This window comes from Xenopus laevis, chromosome 4L, assembly GCF_017654675.1.
Source record: "Xenopus laevis strain J_2021 chromosome 4L, Xenopus_laevis_v10.1, whole genome shotgun sequence".
NCBI classification, from domain to species: domain Eukaryota; kingdom Metazoa; phylum Chordata; class Amphibia; order Anura; family Pipidae; genus Xenopus; species Xenopus laevis.
The window spans coordinates 12,460,267-12,479,913 of NC_054377.1; the positions used below are offsets into that span (position 1 = coordinate 12,460,267).

A 19,647-nucleotide genomic window follows, 5' to 3' on the forward strand; every position below is an offset into this window, starting at 1 on the left:
ATCCTTCCTCACTAATTACAAAAGTAAAGTAATGGTTCATGCCCTTAGAATAAACTCTGTACAGTACTGCAGCACCCAAACTGGTGCAATCAGACCCTTCTTCTCCTCAAAGGACCTCTCCTATCTACCAGTCTCTCCAATGGCTGTTAGCACTCCATCTGTTGATCCCAATAGAGTACTCTATTTGCACAGTGATAACTGCATTTTCTAATAACACTGACCTAGCAGAAGAGGTTGGCTCAGTGATTTGGCGATGTATCCGGACATTATGGACACAGTTTTCCTTGGTACTGGTCTTGGCTTCCAGTTGAATATCAGGAGAAGTATGACTGATCTTCATTGATGACTCTGGGAAGAGCGAGGGTTGCCCTAGGTAGTTGTCACTGTAATCACGCTCATTGGTGTCACTGTCCGTGTAGTTAAGGTGCTCATGTTCTGTAATCCCTTTCAATCCATGCTCACGCCACGGAATCCAGCAGAGTTTCCAAGACACAAACAGGGAGACCCCGAAGAGGGCAAGCCCACAAGCAGTGACTAGTAGAGACAGCAAGCTGACTGAGACATCTAAAATAAGAAAAATAATAGGAAATTGTCAAACGGCAAAGGCTTTGACCACAATTAAAATATTTCCTTCATATACTGCAGGGTTTGGTAGACCTTTCCTACCAAGAACTCATCAAATATTACCCATGACTATGTCTAAGCCCTACTACTGTATATCCATAAAGGGCAACTAAAACCTGCAACAAATCCTGGTTGCAAATAAATAAACTCCTTGTTGACTCTCACTGCCACGTGGCCTTAAACAGGGCGTGGTGCATCCATAGATCCATACAATAACCTCACTGCACAATTCTTCATGTGAAGAAAATGTACTGCCTGCTTCTTAATGTGCCAGTAAAGCTGTTGGTGAGGGAGAAAATGGTTCTGTTTGGGGAGCTTGTAGGTTTTTCTCCTTTTAAAAAGGGATCAAATCAACTTGTCACCGCAGTAAGATACATTGAACATTTGAGAATCCAGAAGTGGAATTTTAGGTGACATCCCTTATGCCGAAACATTACTGGCTGTAACCCTTTTGGGGTCAATGACTAGGAACTGTCCTGACTAAAACCATTGGGAGAGGAGGTTAAAGCCAACTCGCTTTTCACTAGATACTCAAGGGCATTGCCAGGGCTTTAGATGGTCTTCTCCAAAGTAGGAACAAGTCCCTAGGTTGTATTTCTTAGTACAAAGAACAAGAGATCATGGCAGTAAAGTATGAAGGTATAGTTTATTTGTAGCGTATTTGTAAGTTTCTAAACTGATTAATCATTATATTTCTGCCCTTACAGTTGTGCCAGGGAATCACAAGGACGATGCTAAGTTTCCTCAATTCATAGAAAGGCAAGTTCAATGCTAGTGATGTTTGCTCAGCACACAAGCAGTCGCTTTCTAGATAATGTCACTGGCTGTACGTTAACTGATGCCTGGCATGTTAGTTTTACTGTAACGCAATCTCCACCGATCTCTGAGGAGGCCACTCTTGCCTGCTTTGCTTTATTTGCACTTCTAATGATACAAGTCATATACGTTTCCCCTTTGCTGTGCTGGAAATGCTGCAACCTTATGTCCTTCAGCCCACAGAAAACATTGCATTATCACTTTCCAAGCACAAAACCCCTTGGTATATTTCATTGCAGGTCAATTCCCACAAGCCCAGACATCTTTCCCAGAGTATCCATGTCATGAAAGGGAAAATGTAGTAGAGTGGAATTCTACTGCCTTTCTGTAGGGTTCCATTCTAAACACTGACCCTGTACCCTGTGGGTTGAGGGTCTATTTTATCAGAAGCTAATTAACTTTATTCTATGTATTTTGGGTGTGAAGAAAAAATACATATGGGGATAACATAAAAACTCCATGTAGAAAAAATTTAACTCAGGACTCCAGTGTTGTAACATATCAATCCCTAGAACTGGTCTACCATTCTGCCCAGAGGCCTCCATCTATATTTAACAAAGGAGGAGATGGACCGGTAGATAGGTCCCTTGGTAATTCTGGTTATAAATTCCTCAACTCAATCCCCCCTGACTTGGATTATTTCAGTTTTCAAGATAGTCTTGGTCACCAGTACCCTGGCCTTGAGACAGAACCACCTGCTTGGCAGTAAGAGTAGTTCTTTGATTTTCTGTGCTGTGGAGAGTTATCTCTATGCTCTCCCACTGTTAACTCCTTTTTTACAAGTCGTTTAAGACCCTGTGATCCCTTTGTTCAGGGTTCTGACTCTTCATGTGTTCAGAATCCATGGAGCTGGTGTCAAATAAACTTTGTCGTTCACCTCCAGTGGTCTCTGGTAACTGAATTTCCCTTTCAAGCCCGTAGCGACCAATCAGCAGTTAGCTTTTGCCTGTCAATTGATGGAGGCATGGCTAAGTGTTGTAGAGGTGGAGCTAAGATGTATTGAGTCTCTGCATCACGGCTGTCAACATTGAGACCTGCAAGTCAGACATGACCCTAGTATAAAGGATATATATGGCCCCCAGAGTGCTTTAGAGCGCCAAGGCCTAGTATACCTTTTTCTTTTCCTACTGTAAAAATAATATGTTTACAACTGCATGTATCATTATCTTCCTTTAGTATCTTTCCATTGTCTCAAGCTGGCTGGCCAAAGACCCCTTATCATCTTCCATAGCACCCTCAGAGCAGGGACAACTCCTTCAGTATCCCTATAGCCTGAAAGAAACTCACAGTATGCCGGTATAGGCATTTCCCATATTCCCATACTGTATGTACAATTCTGCAGGGTAAAGTGACCTATTAAAGGGCATGTTTGCCTGTGTGATTGTATTTGCTGTAGATGACACTTTATTGTGTTGTTTCTATTAAGTTAAAATAGAATGACAAACTATCAAACTGATAAACCTGTGACAGGGAATAAAATCATACTCAGAGGCCGCTAGGTTGCTACAATAAACCTGAAATGTTTCGGATCAGCAGAATAAGAGCAGCATTTAAAGAGAGAAAGGGGATTAGGGATTATACAGTGACAGCAAACAGCCCAATGCACGGTTATGTGGAGGTTGGCATGGTGATTGGAGGTGGATAAAAATAACCCCCTGCCATAAATAATAAGGATATTCCATGAGCCCCTGACTTTGCCTCCTTAAAGGTCATAGGATTTGAAAGTGCTAGTTGATCCAGAGGAAGGCAAAAAACACCAATAAAAAGCCTACCCAATTTGCCTCAGAACGGGAAAAAATTATTTCCTAACTCTAAAATCGGAGCAGTCCCTGGATCAACTTGTACTATGAGCTATTTCCCATAACCCTGTATTCCCTCACTTGCTAAAAAGCAATCCAGCGCCTTCTTAAAGCTATCTAATGTATCAGCCTGTACAACTGATTCAGGGAGAGAATTCCACATCTTCACAACACTTACGGTAAAAAAAACCCTTCCAGATATTTAACCGGAAACCTTCTTGATCCCCTCATTTACTGTATTTATACATAGTTATCATATCACCCCTTAAACGCCTCTTCTCCAGTGTAAACAACCCCAACTTGGCCAGTCTTTCAATTTCTTTAAATCCTGCCTAAGTAGTGATGGGCGAATTTGGCACCATTTCGTTTCGTCGAAAAATTTGCGAATTTCATGCAAAATTCGCGAAACGGCAAAAAATTCGCAAAATGGCGCCAGTGTCTTGTTTTTGACGCCGGCTTCTGTTTTTTTGCAAAATGCGTCGGCGTCCATTTTTTTCCGCCTGTGTCGAAACGCGCAAATTCGTCACGAATTCGCGCCTGCCGAATAAATTCGCCCATCACTAACAAACAGACATACCTCTCTTAATTTTCTACTGCCTCTGTCCCTCCGAAACAAAGTATAGCCACTGATTAACTGCCCAGTCATGCGACTCATTCAGCCACGTTTCAGCCACAACCATCATATTTTCCCTCCAGCACTTCCAGCTCTCCCATTTTACCAGTCAGACTCCTTGCATTTGAAAATACATTTGGGGGCAGATTTATCAAAGGTCGACGTGAATTTTCAAATAAAAAAAAAATAATCACATTTTGAGCTATTTTTTGTGTACTTCGACTAGAGAATAGTCCAAATTCGATTCAAATTTGAAAAAAATGTAATGTCTCTTTAAAAATTCGACTTCGACCATTTGCCATCTAAAACCTGCCGAATTGCTGTTTTAGCCTATGGGGGACCTCCTAGAACCTATTTGGAGTCAATTGGTGGACTTCGATCGAATGCCCATTACTTTGGTTCATACGATTCGAATTCGACCGAATACGGACATATTCAATCGAAAACGAACCAAAAACTTCGACTTAATTTCGGTTGGTCTTTTTGAATTCTAAAGTTTTTCAAATTCGAAATTCGACCCTTGATAAATATGCCCCTTAATACTGAAACCAGCGTGAGGATTTTGTAAATACAAAATGTGGTCCTCCATGTCCTTAACAGTACCCCCAACCAAATCTCCTCCCCCGTTTTCGCTCACTATCCCACTACCTCATCTAACCTGTCTTCCATGTAATCCCTTAATGCACTCCCCCACACCTACTTTAACATCTCCTCCAACCCTCTACCCATCTTCTCCCCCAAAGCAGCTGCACCATCATCATTAAGTTACAGCCCATCCCTGGAAAAGAGCCTGTAGCCAATTGTGAAATCAGCCCATTTCTCAAAAAAACCCCAAACCCTACTCCCTTCACCAATCTCTCAGCCACACATTAATCTCCCTAAACTCCCACTGTCTTCTTAATGTTGCTCGTGGCACAGGTAATATCTCTGAGAAAATTACCTTGGAAGTCCTCACCCTCAACTTTTCACCTAGTTTTTATAAACTCTTCTTGAGGACTTCCCCCCTCTAATTTTGTCATTGGTACCTATGTGTACAATATCCCCAGCCCCTCCCAATAATCTGTCCACACCCCATGCTGAACCCTAGCACCAGGCAGGCAGCAGGATCCTTTCAACAGATTACCCTATCCACCTTTTTAATAATCGAATCCACCATAACTAAAACCTTCCTCTAGATTCTGTTCTCAAGCTAGCCTTGGTCACTAGTACCCTGGCCTTGAGGGCAGAGCCACCTGCTTGGCTGTAAGAGCAGTTCTTTGTTTTTCTGTGCTATGGAGTGGCATCTCAGTGCTTTCCCACCAGTAACTCCCTTTGTTGGGGTTCTGTGATTTCAGAATCCACGGAGCTTATGTCTTTCACCTCAAGTGGTCTCCAGTAACTGAATTTCACCGACAAAAGTGACTTGAAGTGTCCTTCCTTGATAGAAGCTTAATTTTCATTTGACTTGAGCAGTGGGAGTAGCCATACTGCTGGCCCTTGGATGTCTTGCCTCTCCACTTAGCATTCTATTTGCTCTCCGCTGTACTGAATTGAATTATTGATGGACAAGTTGGAAACCTATCAATGAAAGGAATCATTCATCATTTTATTTCAGAGTGATGAGTAACTGTAAGTTGTGTATGTGTGTGTGTGTGTATGGGGTTGGAGTCCATCAGTCATCACAGCTAAATCCCAGTTCAAACAGAATAAAGAAAGTGTTTTGGGGCCCGGAGAGCTGCTCGCTATTGTTTACAGAATTCCCAGATACATTATATATCACTTAATAGCCACAAAGCCAAACCAGACGCATTACTGGCTGCTCTCCGGAAGCCCAAAGCGTCTGCAGAACATCTAGTGGGACTGAATCCTTTTGCACGCTATTTAATAATGCATGCTCTGATTCATGGCGACATTTCTCACTTGGGCCTCATTTCCTGCTCTCACAAATAACCAACATTCTCCATGATGTCAACACGTGGAAATTAGGGTTAAAAGGGACCCATTTCTATCTGTCATAATTTGATTTTAAACAATTAGAGTTTTTAGAAATTATTACATTTCATTGTTTGTGTGGTTTAACATTGCCCTAAAATATCATTATAAGGTTTGACAACTGACATTAAAGCGGAAAATTGTCCATCTTTCCAAGACGTCTTTAATAGTGACGGGGGATTGTGGTTGGATCTACAGTAGGTATTTATATAAATGTCGATATATGGAGCTTTAGTTGTACTTGAACTGCAATCATAAATATGGAATAGGGAGAACTCCCTGCATGACTCCCAGACGTATGTAAGACCATGTCAATAGATGCATATAGAGTATATAAAGGAAGGGGACCCAGCACACACCAATATTCACTGCTGTGATAGCTTTATTGTGCAATGCCAGTTATATGAAATGCAATTCCCAGCACCCTGTCAGTATTCTGATCAAACAACTCCCTTTCTACCCAGATCAATTATTTTGCTCCACTTTCTTACCAGGTGTATAAATAGGGGTGACTCCAGAAAAATATAGGAGGCTTGACAGTAGTGATGTACAGAATGCAATTTTTACAGAGCTGCAGCCACCATAACCCACCCCTTCTCAACCTTGACCCAGCCTGAGTTTGTGAGTGGTCTTTCAAGACCTAACACCACTGCATCTCTTAGCAGATGTCAGAGGGTTCCAGATGGGGTTAACTATCAGGAGCCCAACTACAGTCCACAAATGAAGAATTATTTATACTGAGGCTGGGCAGTGGTGACCTGCACTGGACCCGAACCTGAAGTGGTGGCCAATTTTTCATCAGCTCAACCCATGGGTCCTTCACATTTGAAGTTGGCCTGCACATCACTCGTTAACAGGTCTGCCTTCAAGGTGTCCTATTGTTTCCAGCTTCTCCTACTGAACCTGTTATGCCCGGTAGTGATGGGCAAATTTGCGCCATTTCGCTTTGCCGAAAAATTCGAGAATTTCGCGCGAAATGGCGAAAAATTCGCGAAATTTATTCGCTGGCGGCGAATCACGTAAATTCGCCGCAAATTCGCCCATCACTAATGCCCAGTTCTGCCTTCAACCATTTAAGCAACTGCTCTGCAGGTCCTCACATGAGAAGAACCCTGCCCAAGGCTTTTGTCCCATTTGGACCCCCTAAACAAAGCCACCTATTAATTTACATATCCATATCTATCTGTCTATCTAGCCATTATATACAAATACTGTAGAAACGTCATTTGCACAGAAATGCTGAACTGTCCACATTATAGCCAGTGTGGTGTAACTGATGCCCAGAAGCTGTAGGTAACGGTATCCCAAGACTATTGCCCTACATGATCACCTATCATTGATCAGCTACTGTTACACTAATATTCTGCTAATATTTAAATGATTTCCCACAACCCCTTAGCTTAGTTTCCAGCAGCAGCCCAAAGTCCACTGAGCATGTGCAGTGCCACTGACACTCAAAAGATGGCTTAATAAGATAGAAGATAAATCTGCTGAATCTCTTAGCTGGTTCATTAGGTTCAGCGCCAGGAAAAGCCAACCAGGTACCCTAGACGACCTGGCCGACCACCGCGCTCCCACACCATGCAGGCGCAGCCCACCCCCGAGAGCAGGGTGCATGCGTGGGAGGCAGGGCGAGGGGTAGGCAGTAGACAAGTACTGTACCTGCCCAGCGCCCCCTTTCGATTGCGCCATAGGCAGGTGCCTAGACAATTTTGGCGCCGGTGTCTAAGTTCACACTCAAGTCAATGGGCGTCTGTTAATCGTTGCCATTGAAACCGGCGGTGGTGAAACGCAGTGGTTTCGTCCCTGGCGAATAAATTTGCCTATTACTATTCAGCACATAAAATCCACCACGCAAGCCATATTCTGCCAAATATGTTGGTGCTTTATAAACGCATGTTATTATTATTATAGGTATGGAACCTGTTATCCAGAATGCTCGGAACTTGGGGTTTTCCGGAGAATGGATCTTTCTGTAATTTGGATTTTCATACCTTAAGTCTACTAGAAAATCATATAAACTTTAAATATTAAATAAATTAAATTAAATAAACCCTATAAGCTGATTTTGCCTCCGATAAGGATTAATTACATCTTAGCTGGGATCAAGTACAAGCTAAGGTTTTATTATTACAGAGAAAAAGGAAATCATTTTTAAAAATCTGGATTCTTTGATTATAATGGAGTCTATGGGAGACGGCCTTTCGGTTTCTGGATAACGGGTTTCTGATTAATGGATCCCATACTTTTTATTAATAATAATAATAATAGTGTGCATATGGATGCAGGAGAAACCTTGGTGTTCAAGCTGGTGGTAGCTCCAGGGTTCCACTAATGGCCAATATCAATACATTTGTGTGTGTTTTTAGCTGAAATGGTGTTGATGTTGAACGCAAGTCTCTCTTATACCCGTAATTACTCTGGAATCTTGGTAACGGAGTAACATATTTGATGATGAGTTGATTATCCTTTCAAGCAATTGGTGGACCCTTACACAAAGGCATCACACTCAGCTACTATTTCCACATTTCTACAAATGACCACAAAAGGATCACAAAATATCGCTGTGCCAAGTTAATACATAAGCCCCAATATTTTGACCTGGAACCAGCTCTGACAATTTCATCTCTTATGCCTTCTAATTATTTGCTTTTATAATACAGTACAATGCTAGAGATGACAGCAGGCAGGTTTTTTAAAGCTCAATAAAGGCAACTGTCATATGACCTTGGGAGTATCAGCTTTTCTGGTGGATAAAAAGGATATGTTTTTTAATGCTCTGGGGATTGTGCATACATTTAACATATGTTTGCTTTCCTGCGGCAAATGTATGGATAGCAGTGAACACAACCCATCTGCATCATGAATCTCTTAAAATGTGTAGAACACGTATGGGTCAGGATTTTGAAAAAAGGATATCCATATTGTCTCCATTATCATTATTGAATACAGTAGAAAAGTCATTAAACAAGGAACAAGTATGGGATCTGTTATCTGGAAACCTGTTATCCAGAAAGCTCCCAATTATGGGAAGGCCATCTCCCATAGACTTCATTTTATCCAAATAATCCAAATTTTTAAAAATGATTTCCTTTTTCTCTGTAATAATAAAACAGGAGCTTGTACTTGATCCCAACTAAGATATAATTAATCCTTATTGGAAGCAAAACCAGCCTATTGGGTTTATTTAATGTTTACATGATTTTTTATAAGACTTAAAGAGATACGGTCATGGTGAAAATAGTTTTTTTCAAAACACATCAGTTAAAAGTGCTGCTCCAGCAGAATTCTGCACTGAAATCCATTTCTTAAAAGCGCAAACAGATTTTTTTTATATTTAATTTTGAAATCTGACCTGGGGCTAGAGTCTAGACATATTGTCAGTTTCTCAGCTGCCCCAGTCATGTGACTAGTGCTCTGATAAACTTCAGTCACTGCTGTACTGCAAGTTGGAGTGATACCACCCCCTCCCTCCCCCTCCCCCTCCCCCCAGCAACCTAAGAATAGAACAATGGGAAGGTAACCAGATAGCAGCATACCTCCCAACTGTCTCTTTTTCGGAGGGACAGTCCCTCTTTTGACAGCTCAACCTGCAGTCCCTCATTTGTACTGGAAAGTCCCTCTTTTCTCTGCACTGAACAGCCAGAAAAAGAAACAAAATTTCTCACTTAATTGGCTTTTAGCAGAGAGCCCAGAACAGCTAACAGGTGCAAATAAGATACTTTGTAACAATTTTGAGACACAAAAACACAGTTTAGATAAGGAGAAATATTTTCAAAAGTTCATAACCGGCCAAATTTTGTAAAACAAACATGGTAATTAGGGGGTGTGGCCACAGAAAGGGGTGTGGTCAAAAAAATTGCTGCGCTACGTGCGGAAAAAAAATTTTTGTCCCTCTTTTTACTTCCAAAATGTTGGGAGGTATGTAGCAGCTCCCTAACACAAGATAACAGCTGCCTGGTAGATATACTGTAGGAACAGCACTCAATAGTAAAATCCAGGTCCCACTGAGACACATTCAGTTACATTGAGTAGGAGAAACAACAGCCTGCCAGAAAGCAGTTCCATCCTAAAGTGCTGGCTCTTTCTGAAAGCACATGACTAGCGATGTAGCGAACGTCGGAAAAAAAGTTCGCGAACATATTCGCGAACTTGCGCAAAAATGCGAGCGGTTCGCGAACGGTTCGCGAACCCCATAGACTTCAATGGGAAGGCGAACTTTAACATCTAAAAAAAAAATTTCTGGCCAGAAAAATGATTTTAAAGTTGTTTAAAGGGTGCAACGACCTGGACAGTGGCATGCCAGAGGGGGATCAAGGGCAAAAATGTATCTGAAAAATCTGCCTGTGTGTGCTTGGAAGAGATAGTGTAGGGGGAGAGCTGTTAGTGATTTCAGGGACAGATGATAGTAAGTTTGCTGGCTAGTAATCTGCTTGATACTGCTCTGTATTGGAGGGACAGAAGTCTGCAGGGATTTGAGGGACATTTTAGCTTAGGTAGCTTTGCTGGCTAGTAATCTACTGTTCTCTTTAAACAACTGCCATACGTTGACCTTGTAGGCATTGTTTGCCCAGTTTTTTTGGACGCAGCCACTGAAGCACAGTTGCCAGAAAAAATATGCCATATAAATGCTGAAAATAGTAATTTTTCGCCATACGTTGACCTTGTAGACATTGTTTGCCCAGTTTTTTTGGTTGCAGCCACTGAAGCACAGTTGCCAGAAAAAATATGCCATATAAATGCTGAAAATAGTCATTTTTTGCCATACGTTGACCTTGTAGGCATTGTTTGCCCAGTTTTTTTGGTCGCAGCCACTGAAGCACAGTTGCCAGAAAAAATATGCCATATAAATGCTGAAAATAGTAATTTTTTGCCATATACGTTGAGTCAACGTATGGCAAAAAATGACTATTTTCAGCATTTATATGGCATATTTTTTCTGGCCTCTGTGCTTCAGTGGCTACAGCCAAAAAAACTGGGCAAACAATGCCTACAAGGTTAACGTCGTTGACCTTGTAGGCATTGTTTGCCCAGTTTTTTTGGCCGCAGCCACTGAAGCACAGAGGCCAGAAAAAATATGCCATATAAATGCTGAAAATAGTCATTTTTTTGGTCGCAGCCACTGAAGCACAGTTGCCAGAAAAATTATGCCATATAAATGCTGAAAATATAAATTTTTTTGGTTGCAGCCACTGAAGCACAGAGGCCAGAAAAATTATGCCATATAAATGCTGAAAATATAAATTTTTTTGGTTGCAGCCACTGAAGCACAGAGGCCAGAAAAATTATGCCATATAAATGCTGAAAATATGCATTTTTTTGGTCGCAGCCACTGAAGCACAGTTGCCAGAAAAAATATGCCATATAAATGCTGAAAATAGTCATTTTTTGCCATACGTTGACCTTGTAGACATTGTTTGCCCAGTTTTTTGGTTGCAGCCACTGAAGCACAGAGGCCAGAAAAAATTAAACCAGTAGGGTTTGCACCCTAGTTTGTAACGGTGGCGGAGGGAGGAGGACGCTAAAGGACAGCTGTGTGTGGAGTCATGAGGCTTGAAGAGAAGGACAGCTGCATAGAAGTCAGAACAAGTCTTCCGGCGTGCAGTAACCCTCCGAGATCCACCCCTCATTCATTTTAATAAAGGTCAGGCAATCGACACTTTTGTGACCTAGGCGAGTTCTCTTCTCAGTTACAATCCCTCCTGCTGCACTGAAGGTCCTTTCTGAGAGCACACTTGAGGCTGGGCAAGACAAGAGGTTCATGGCAAATTGTGACAGCTCTGGCCACAGATCAAGCCTGCACACCCAGTAGTCCAGGGGTTCATCGCTCCTCAGAGTGTCGATATCTGCAGTTAATGCCAGGTAGTCCGCTACCTGCCGGTCGAGGCGTTCTTTGAGGGTGGATCCAGAAGGGTTGTGGCGCTGCCTTGGACAGAAAAACATTTGCATGTCTGACGTTACAGACTGGCCAAAGGGCTTTGTCCTTGCAGGTGCGCTCGTGGCAGGATTACTGGCACCTCTGCCCCTGGAATGTTGATGAGTTCCTGAAGTGACATCACCCTTAAAAGCATTGTACAACATGTTTTGCAGGCTGGTTTGTAAATGCCGCATCTTTTCGGACTTGTGGTATGTTGGTAACATTTCTGACACTTTATGCTTGTACCGAGGGTCTAGTAGCGTTGCGACCCAGTACAGGTCCTTCTCCTTAAGCCTCTTGATACGGGGGTCCTTCAACAGGCATGACAGCATGAAAGACCCCATTCTCACAAGGTTGGATGCAGAGCTATCCATCTCCGCTTCCTCATTATCAAGGACTGCATCATCCACGGTCTCCTCCCCCCAGCCACGTACAAGACCAGGGGTCCCCAAAAGGTCACCACTAGCCCCCTGGGAAGCCTGCTCCTGTTGGTCCTCCTCCTCCTCCTCCACAAAGCCACCTTCCTCCTCTGACTCCACTTCTGGCACCTCTCCCTGCGTTGCAGCAGGTGCCTGGGTTCGTTCTGGTGATTCCAACCAGAAATCGCGCGCTTCCAGCTCCTCGTCACGCTGGTCTACAGCCTCATCTGTCACTCGTCGCACGGCACGCTCCAGGAAGAAAGCGAAGGGTATTAGGTCGCTGATGGTGCCTTCGGTGCGACTGACCATATTTGTCACCTCTTCAAAAGGTCGCATGAGCCTGCAGGCATCGCGCATAAGCACCCAGTAACGGGGGAAAAAAATCCCCAGCTCTGCAGATCCAGTCCTACCACCCAGTTCAAAAAGGTACTCGTTGACGGCCCTTTGTTGTTGCAGCAGACGTTCCAACATAAGGAGCGTTGAATTCCAGCGAGTCTGGCTGTCAGAAATCAAACGCCTGACTGGCATGTTGTAGCGTTGCTGAATGTCAGCAAGGCGTGCCATGGCTGTGTAGGAACGTCTGAAATGGGCCGACACCTTTCTGGACTGGATGAGAACGTCCTGGAATCCTGGGTACTTGGAGACAAAACGTTGGACTATTAAATTTAACACATGTGCCATGCAGGGCACATGTGTTAAATTGCCCAGTCTCAACGCTGCCAACAGATTGCTTCCATTGTCACACACCACTTTTCCAATCTGCAGTTGGTGTGGGGTCAGCCACCGATCGGCCTGTGACTGCAGAGATGACAGGAGTACAGATCCGGTATGGTTTTTGCTTTCCAGGCACGTCATCCCCAAGACAGCGTGACAACGGCGTACCTGGCACGTCGAATAGCCTAGGGGGAGCTGGGGGTGCACAGGTGTGGAGGAGGAGAAGGAGGACCCAGCAGCAGAGTAAGAAGAAGAAGAGGAAGAAGACGAGGTAGAGAGCGATGGAGGAGTAGAGGTGGTGGCAGAACCGCGTGCAATCCGTGGCGGTGACACCAACTCCACTGTTGTTGTTGAGCTACCCATTCCCTGCTTCCCAGCCATTACCAAGTTCACCCAGTGGGCAGTGTAGGTGACATACCTGCCCTGACCATGCTTGGAGGACCATGCGTCAGTAGTCATATGGACCTTTGGCCCAACACTAAGTGACAGAGATGCGGTAACTTGGCTCTGCACATGTTGGTACAGGTGTGGTATTCCCTTTTTAGAAAAAAAATTGCGGCTGGGTACCTTCCACTGCGGTGTCCCAATTGCTACAAATTTGCGGAAGGCCTCAGAGTCCACCAGCTGGTATGGTAAAAGCTGGCGGGCTAAGAGTGCAGACAAGCCAGCTGTCAGACGCCAGGCAAGGGGGTGACAGTCAGACATTGGCTTCTTACGCTCAAACATGGCCTTCACAGAAACTTGGCTGGTGGCAGATGACTGGGAATGGGAACAGGTGGTCAAGGTGGAAGGCGGAGTGGAGGGTGGTTCAGACGGGTCAAGGAGAGCAGAGGTAGAGCAGTAAGATGCTGGACCAGAAGGAGTGTGGCTTTTAGTTTGCCTGTTGCCTTTGAGGTGTTGCTCCCAAAGTGCTTTGTGCTTGCCGCTCATGTGCCTTCGCATAGAAGTTGTACCTATGTGGCTGTTGGGCTTACCAAGGCTCAGTTTCTGACTGCACTCATTGCAAATTACAATGCTTTTGTCAGAGGCACACACATTAAAAAAATCCCACACTGCTGACTTTTTGGAAGTGTGCGATCTGGCGGTAACAGTAGAAGTTGGCGGCATTGGCGGCAATGGCGGGTGCGTTGGCCGGCTGAACACAGGTGCCGATACATGTTGTTGCCCTACTGATCCCTGCGGGCTGTCCTCCCTGCTTCTTCTAAGTCTTATTCTCCTACTGCCTCTCTGACTCTCCGTCTCTCCATCTGAACTACCCTCCTCTTGCTCTCTTCTACTAGGCACCCACAAAACATCAATCTCCTCATCATCATTCTCCTCAGATGCATCAATTTCTTCTGACACATCACAGAAGGAAGCAGCAGCGGGGACCTCCTCCTCATCACTCATTATGTCCATCTCTATCGTGTTCTCTGCCAGAATTAAATCTGGTGTAAGGTCCTCATCTCCTTCATCTTCTTCTGGCAATAATGGTTGCGCATTACTCAGTTCAAGAAACTCATGGGAAAATAACTCCTCTGACCCCAGTGAAGAAGGGGCACCGGTGGTGGAGGAAGTGTTACGTGGGGTGGCCATAGCAGTGGAGGATGAGGAGGATGTTGTGGTAAAGTTAGAAACGGTAGAGGATGGGGTGTGCTGTGTAAGCCAGTCAACTACCTCTTCAGCATTTTGGGAGTTCAGGGTCATTGGCTTTTTAAAACTGGGCAATTTGCTAGGGCCACAGGATTGCATAGCAGCACGGCCCCTAGCACGGCCTCTGCGTGGCGGCCTGCCTTTGCCTGGCATTATTTTTAAAAAAACAACAACAACAAAAACTCAGTTGGTTTTTCTGGAAACGATAATACACACAGCTAGATGGCAGTTTGAAGAAAACAGTGTGCAAATAATGCCTACAAGGTCAACGTATACACTACTACAGCGGTGGATACGGATTACGTAAAATATATGAATGCTGCTTGAAAAAAAGTAACTCAAGTGGTTTTTCTAGAGACGATAATATTATCAATATTTAGACAAAATGTGAACAAGCTCACACAGCTAGATGGCGGGTTGAAGAAAACCCTGTGCAAATAATGCCTACAAGGTCAACGTATACACTACTACAGCGGTGGATACGGATTACGTAAAATATATTATGGCTGCTTGAAAAAAGTCACTCCGGTGTTTTTTCTGGAGACGGTAATATTATGGATATTTAGACAGAATGTGAACAAGGTCACACAGCTAGATGGCGGGTTGAAGAAAACAGTGTGCAAATAATGCCTACAAGGTCAACGTATACACTACTACAGCGGTGGATACGGATTACGTAAAATATATGAATGCTGCTTGAAAAAAAGTAACTCAAGTGGTTTTTCTAGAGACGATAATATTATCAATATTTAGACAAAATGTGAACAAGCTCACACAGCTAGATGGCGGGTTGAAGAAAACACTGTGCAAATAATGCCTACAAGGTCAACGTATACACTACTACAGCGGTGGATACGGATTACGTAAAATATATTATGGCTGCTTGAAAAAAGTCACTCCGGTGTTTTTTCTGGAGACGGTAATATTATGGATATTTAGACAGAATGTGAACAAGGTCACACAGCTAGATGGCAGTTGGTTGAATAACACACTGGGCAAAAAATGCCTACAGGGCAAATAATGCCTAAAAGGTCAACTTATACACTACTACAGCGGTAGTAAAATAAAAAAAAGTAAAATAAAAAAAAATGAATATTAAAAAAAAAAATTAAAGTTGGTGCTGCTGAACTACTAGGAGCAGCAGATTAGCACACCAGTCCCACTCCCCAACACTGCTAGACTAATAGCACTGGGCTCTTATAGTAGTAGTAGTAGTAGTAGTAGTAAAACAACAAAAAAATAAATAAAAGCAGTCCTTACAAGGACTACTGTTATTGCAGCAGTCAGCAGATGAGATCAGAAGCAGGACAGCTGCCCACTGCAGCTACATACAGAGCACTGCAGTAGAAGGTAGATTACTAGCCAGCAAAGCTACCTAAGCTTAAATGTCCCTCAAACCCCTGCAGACTTCTGTCCCTCCAATAACAGAGCAGTATCAAAACGATTACTAGCCAGCAAACTTTCAACTGTCCCTGAAATCACTAACAGGCAGCAGCTCTCTCCCTACACTATCTCTTTAGCACACACAGGCAGAGTGAAAAAACGCTGCAGGGCTTCGGTTTTTATAGGGAAGGGGAGTGGTCCAGGGGAGAGCTTCCTGATTGGCTGCCATGTACCTGCTGGTCTGGGGTGAGAGGGCAAAAAAAAGCGCCAACAATGGCGAACCCAAAATGGCGAACGTCGCGCGACGTTCGCGAACTTCCGGCGAGCGCGAACACCCGATGTTCGCGCGAACAAGTTCGCCGGCGAACAGTTCGCGACATCTCTACACATGACCAGGCAAAATGACCTGAGATGCACCTACACACCAATATTACAACTAGAAAAATACACTTGCTGGTTCAGGAATGAAATTTTATATTGTAGAGTGAATTATTTGCTGTGTAAACAGTGTCGTTTAGAAATAAAAAATACATAATTAGGGATGGGCGAATTTGACCGGTTTCGTTTCCCCAAAAATTCACCGCCACCGAAAATTTTTGACGCACGCCTTTTTTTTTTGCCGCACAATGCCATACAAGTCTATGAGCATCATTTCCGGCGGCGAAACAAGGAGACAAAATTCACCCAAATTGTTTCAGCAAAACAATGGCTTTACCAAGGGAACTGGTACAGGTTTGGGACCTGGTATACAGATTGATCGGGACCTGGGGTTTTCTGGATAATGGATCTTTATGTAATTTGGATCTTCATACCTTAAGTCTACTAGAAAATCATGTAAACATTAAATAAACCCAATAGGCTGGTTTTGCCTCCAATAAGGATTAATTATATCTGAGTTTGGATCAAGAACAAGGTACTGTTTTATTATTACAGAGAAAAAGGAAATTATTTTTAAAATTTTTATTTGGATAAAATGGGAGTCAATGGGAGATGGCCTTTCTGTAATTTGGAGCTTTCTGGATAATGGATTTCCGGGTGACGGATCCCATACCTGTAGTTCACTTTAAAATAATTTTTAATTCCAAGAAGATTTGCGATTGGCTTTCACTTTTCATGGTTTTTGAATGATCATTTGTTTGTTGTGCAGCCCACGGGAACAACATTTTGATGTAGCAGTGGCTGGGACATGAGAATGGAAGATGTATAATGGAAATAAAAAACAGAAAAAAAACAGAAAAAATAATAAAAGTGAAGCCTTGCAGTCAATCTTTTTTTGGTTTCCGGGGTCAGTGCACCATAAGTTATCCGAGCTATCCAATAATTATTTTTGATGTCATTAAAATTTTGAAAATTTAGCTGGTGACTAACAAATAAACCAACCAGCAACAACAGTGAAGAGAATTTTCCTCTTTTAATATGGTCTTCAGTCTTAACGATCTTCTAAAACCTTCACTGCACATTGAGGGGAAAATTTACTTTTCGGTTTAGAGTTTGTGCCCTCTAGTCTATACAAACTCAGGGATCTTCTGTCTGGAGCAGAGGCGCTCGTCAATTTTGTCACAGCCAATTCTCGCTGTAGTTTCGCAAATTTATTCGCAGGTGGCGAAACTCGGAAATTTGATCATCACTAGCCACAAGCCCTCCAAGAACAGAACCTTATGATATATGCAGAGAGATTGCAGAGTAAATACCTATACGTTGTAGAAATTGTATCCCATTAAAAGCTACTGCTATTTATTGTAGTTCCAATAAGAAAAGGTGATAGTGTCTTTTTAAATTTAAGCCCAACTTATTTACAGAAATTATATTCAGAGACTCTAGGGAATCTATAAGTCTGTAAGTGGCGCTAACACCACCCCCCCAAAGCTCCTCATAATGCATTCTATTTATTTCCCTCTTTCAGAAGGCTGCTTCAATGGGACTCAAAAGATGGCACGGAAAATTTGCAAGAGGAACTATCAATACATAGTTGATGTATTCCCATGGCAACGGGACCTTTCTAACTCAAAACACTCACAGATTACCTTGAAATCCTGTCTATGAACCTTTCTGGGAAAAACCACTAATAATGACATTATTCAGTTCTGCATTTTGAATTTGGTTCCTGCCAGCAGCAAAATTCATCATGAAAACTGCATATAGGTGGAATTTATTATTATTTTTCACAAAAAAGAATTTAAGGAAGAGAAATGAAAAAAAAGGAGAAAAAGAAGAGAACAAATGAAGTAACATCTACCATGACAATAACTTCACAGTAGGATTAATGGTATATAGGTGACATCAGCACAGGTAATATGGTATATAGGTGACACCAACACAGGGAGAATGGTATAGGTTACACCAATGCAGGGAGAATGTATATAGGTGACATCAAGGCAGGGAGAATGGTATATGGGTGACATCAATGCAGAGAAAATGGCATAATGGTGACATCAACTCAAATAGAATGGCATATCGGTGACATCAACACAGGGGGAATTATATATAGGTGATCAACGCAGGGAGAATGGTATAGGTGACACCAATGCAGGGAGAAATTTATATAGGTGAAATCAATGCAGGAAGAATGGTAAATAGCTGAATTCAAGGCAGGGAGAATGGTATATACCGTAGGTGACATCAATGCAGAGAAAATGGCATAATGGTGACATCAACTCAAATAAAATGGCATATAGGTGACATCAACACAGGGAGAATTATATATACAGTAGGTGATCAACGCAGGGAGAATGGTATAGGTGACACCAATGCAGGGAGAAATTTATATAGGTGAAATCAATGCAGGAAGAATGGTATATAGCTGACATCAAGGCAGGGAGAATGGCATAATGTTGACATCAACTCAAATAGAATGGCACATAGGTGACTTCAAGGCAGGGAGAATGGTATATAGTTGACATCAACACTGTGAGAATGGCATATAGGTGACATCAAGGCAGGGAGAATAGTATATAGGTGACATCAAGGCAGTGTGAATGGTATATGGGTGACATCAATGCCGTATTGATTTACAACCTGGTGAAAAGTGGTCTACACAAGACCACTCTTCTCCAGGTCTTATATCAATAAAGCATATGAGCAGCAATTTCATTCCAAGGGAAATTGAGATGTGAGCAGCTATTTTATGGTGGGAAATGACATGTTACCCAAGGTGTAGCATGGGGGCAAGATAACAACTAATTCATGGGCAGAAAGGGTAGGAAATAACTAATAGTAGGATAGGGACATGGTATGGTTGAGTGCAACAGAGGGATAAGACTTGCAAGCCAGGAGACATCTGCCCCTGCATCTAACAGCATAAAAGCAACCTCTTGTTTGGCTATTATGAGACTTCTAAAGATATCACTGTAATGACAGCTCTAACAGATAAAGGACCATGACCAATCTAAACACATTCTACAGTTAGATAGTCTTCTCTTATTGTAAAATCACAATGCTCCTTATTTCTCATAAAATGATGGTACAACCGTTAGGAACCATTTCTGTTCAAAATTGTTCCCTGTATTGTTACCCTCTGTTATCTGCTCTTCTTTTCTGTATTACAGCAAAAACTACTTTAATATCGGACGGGAAAAAAATCCCATTAAGGTTTCCAAGGTGGAATTCTTTGCAAACATAGTATTTCAGAAGACGGCAAAATTGGAAGATGAAAGCTAGCCCTAGAGCTGACAAGGATAAAGGATTTCTTGCTTTCGGTGGCCACGCAAATGCAATTTAAGATAAAGACAAGGTCTTACATCCGATGTCCAGCACTACCGA

At 42.8% G+C, this 19,647-nt stretch overlaps 1 protein-coding gene across 2 annotated transcripts in view; it reads right to left on the minus strand.

Annotated features, from left to right (window-relative positions):
- syt9.L (synaptotagmin 9 L homeolog) overlaps positions 1 to 19,647 on the minus strand; it is an 80,128-nt gene that overhangs the window by 40,483 nt on the left and 19,998 nt on the right. For both annotated transcript variants that reach the window (XM_018257436.2, XM_041589909.1), the window contains exon 2: positions 222 to 564. In XM_018257436.2, the coding sequence (XP_018112925.1) occupies positions 222 to 564 (343 nt within the window). The remainder of the gene's footprint in view (positions 1 to 221; positions 565 to 19,647) is intronic.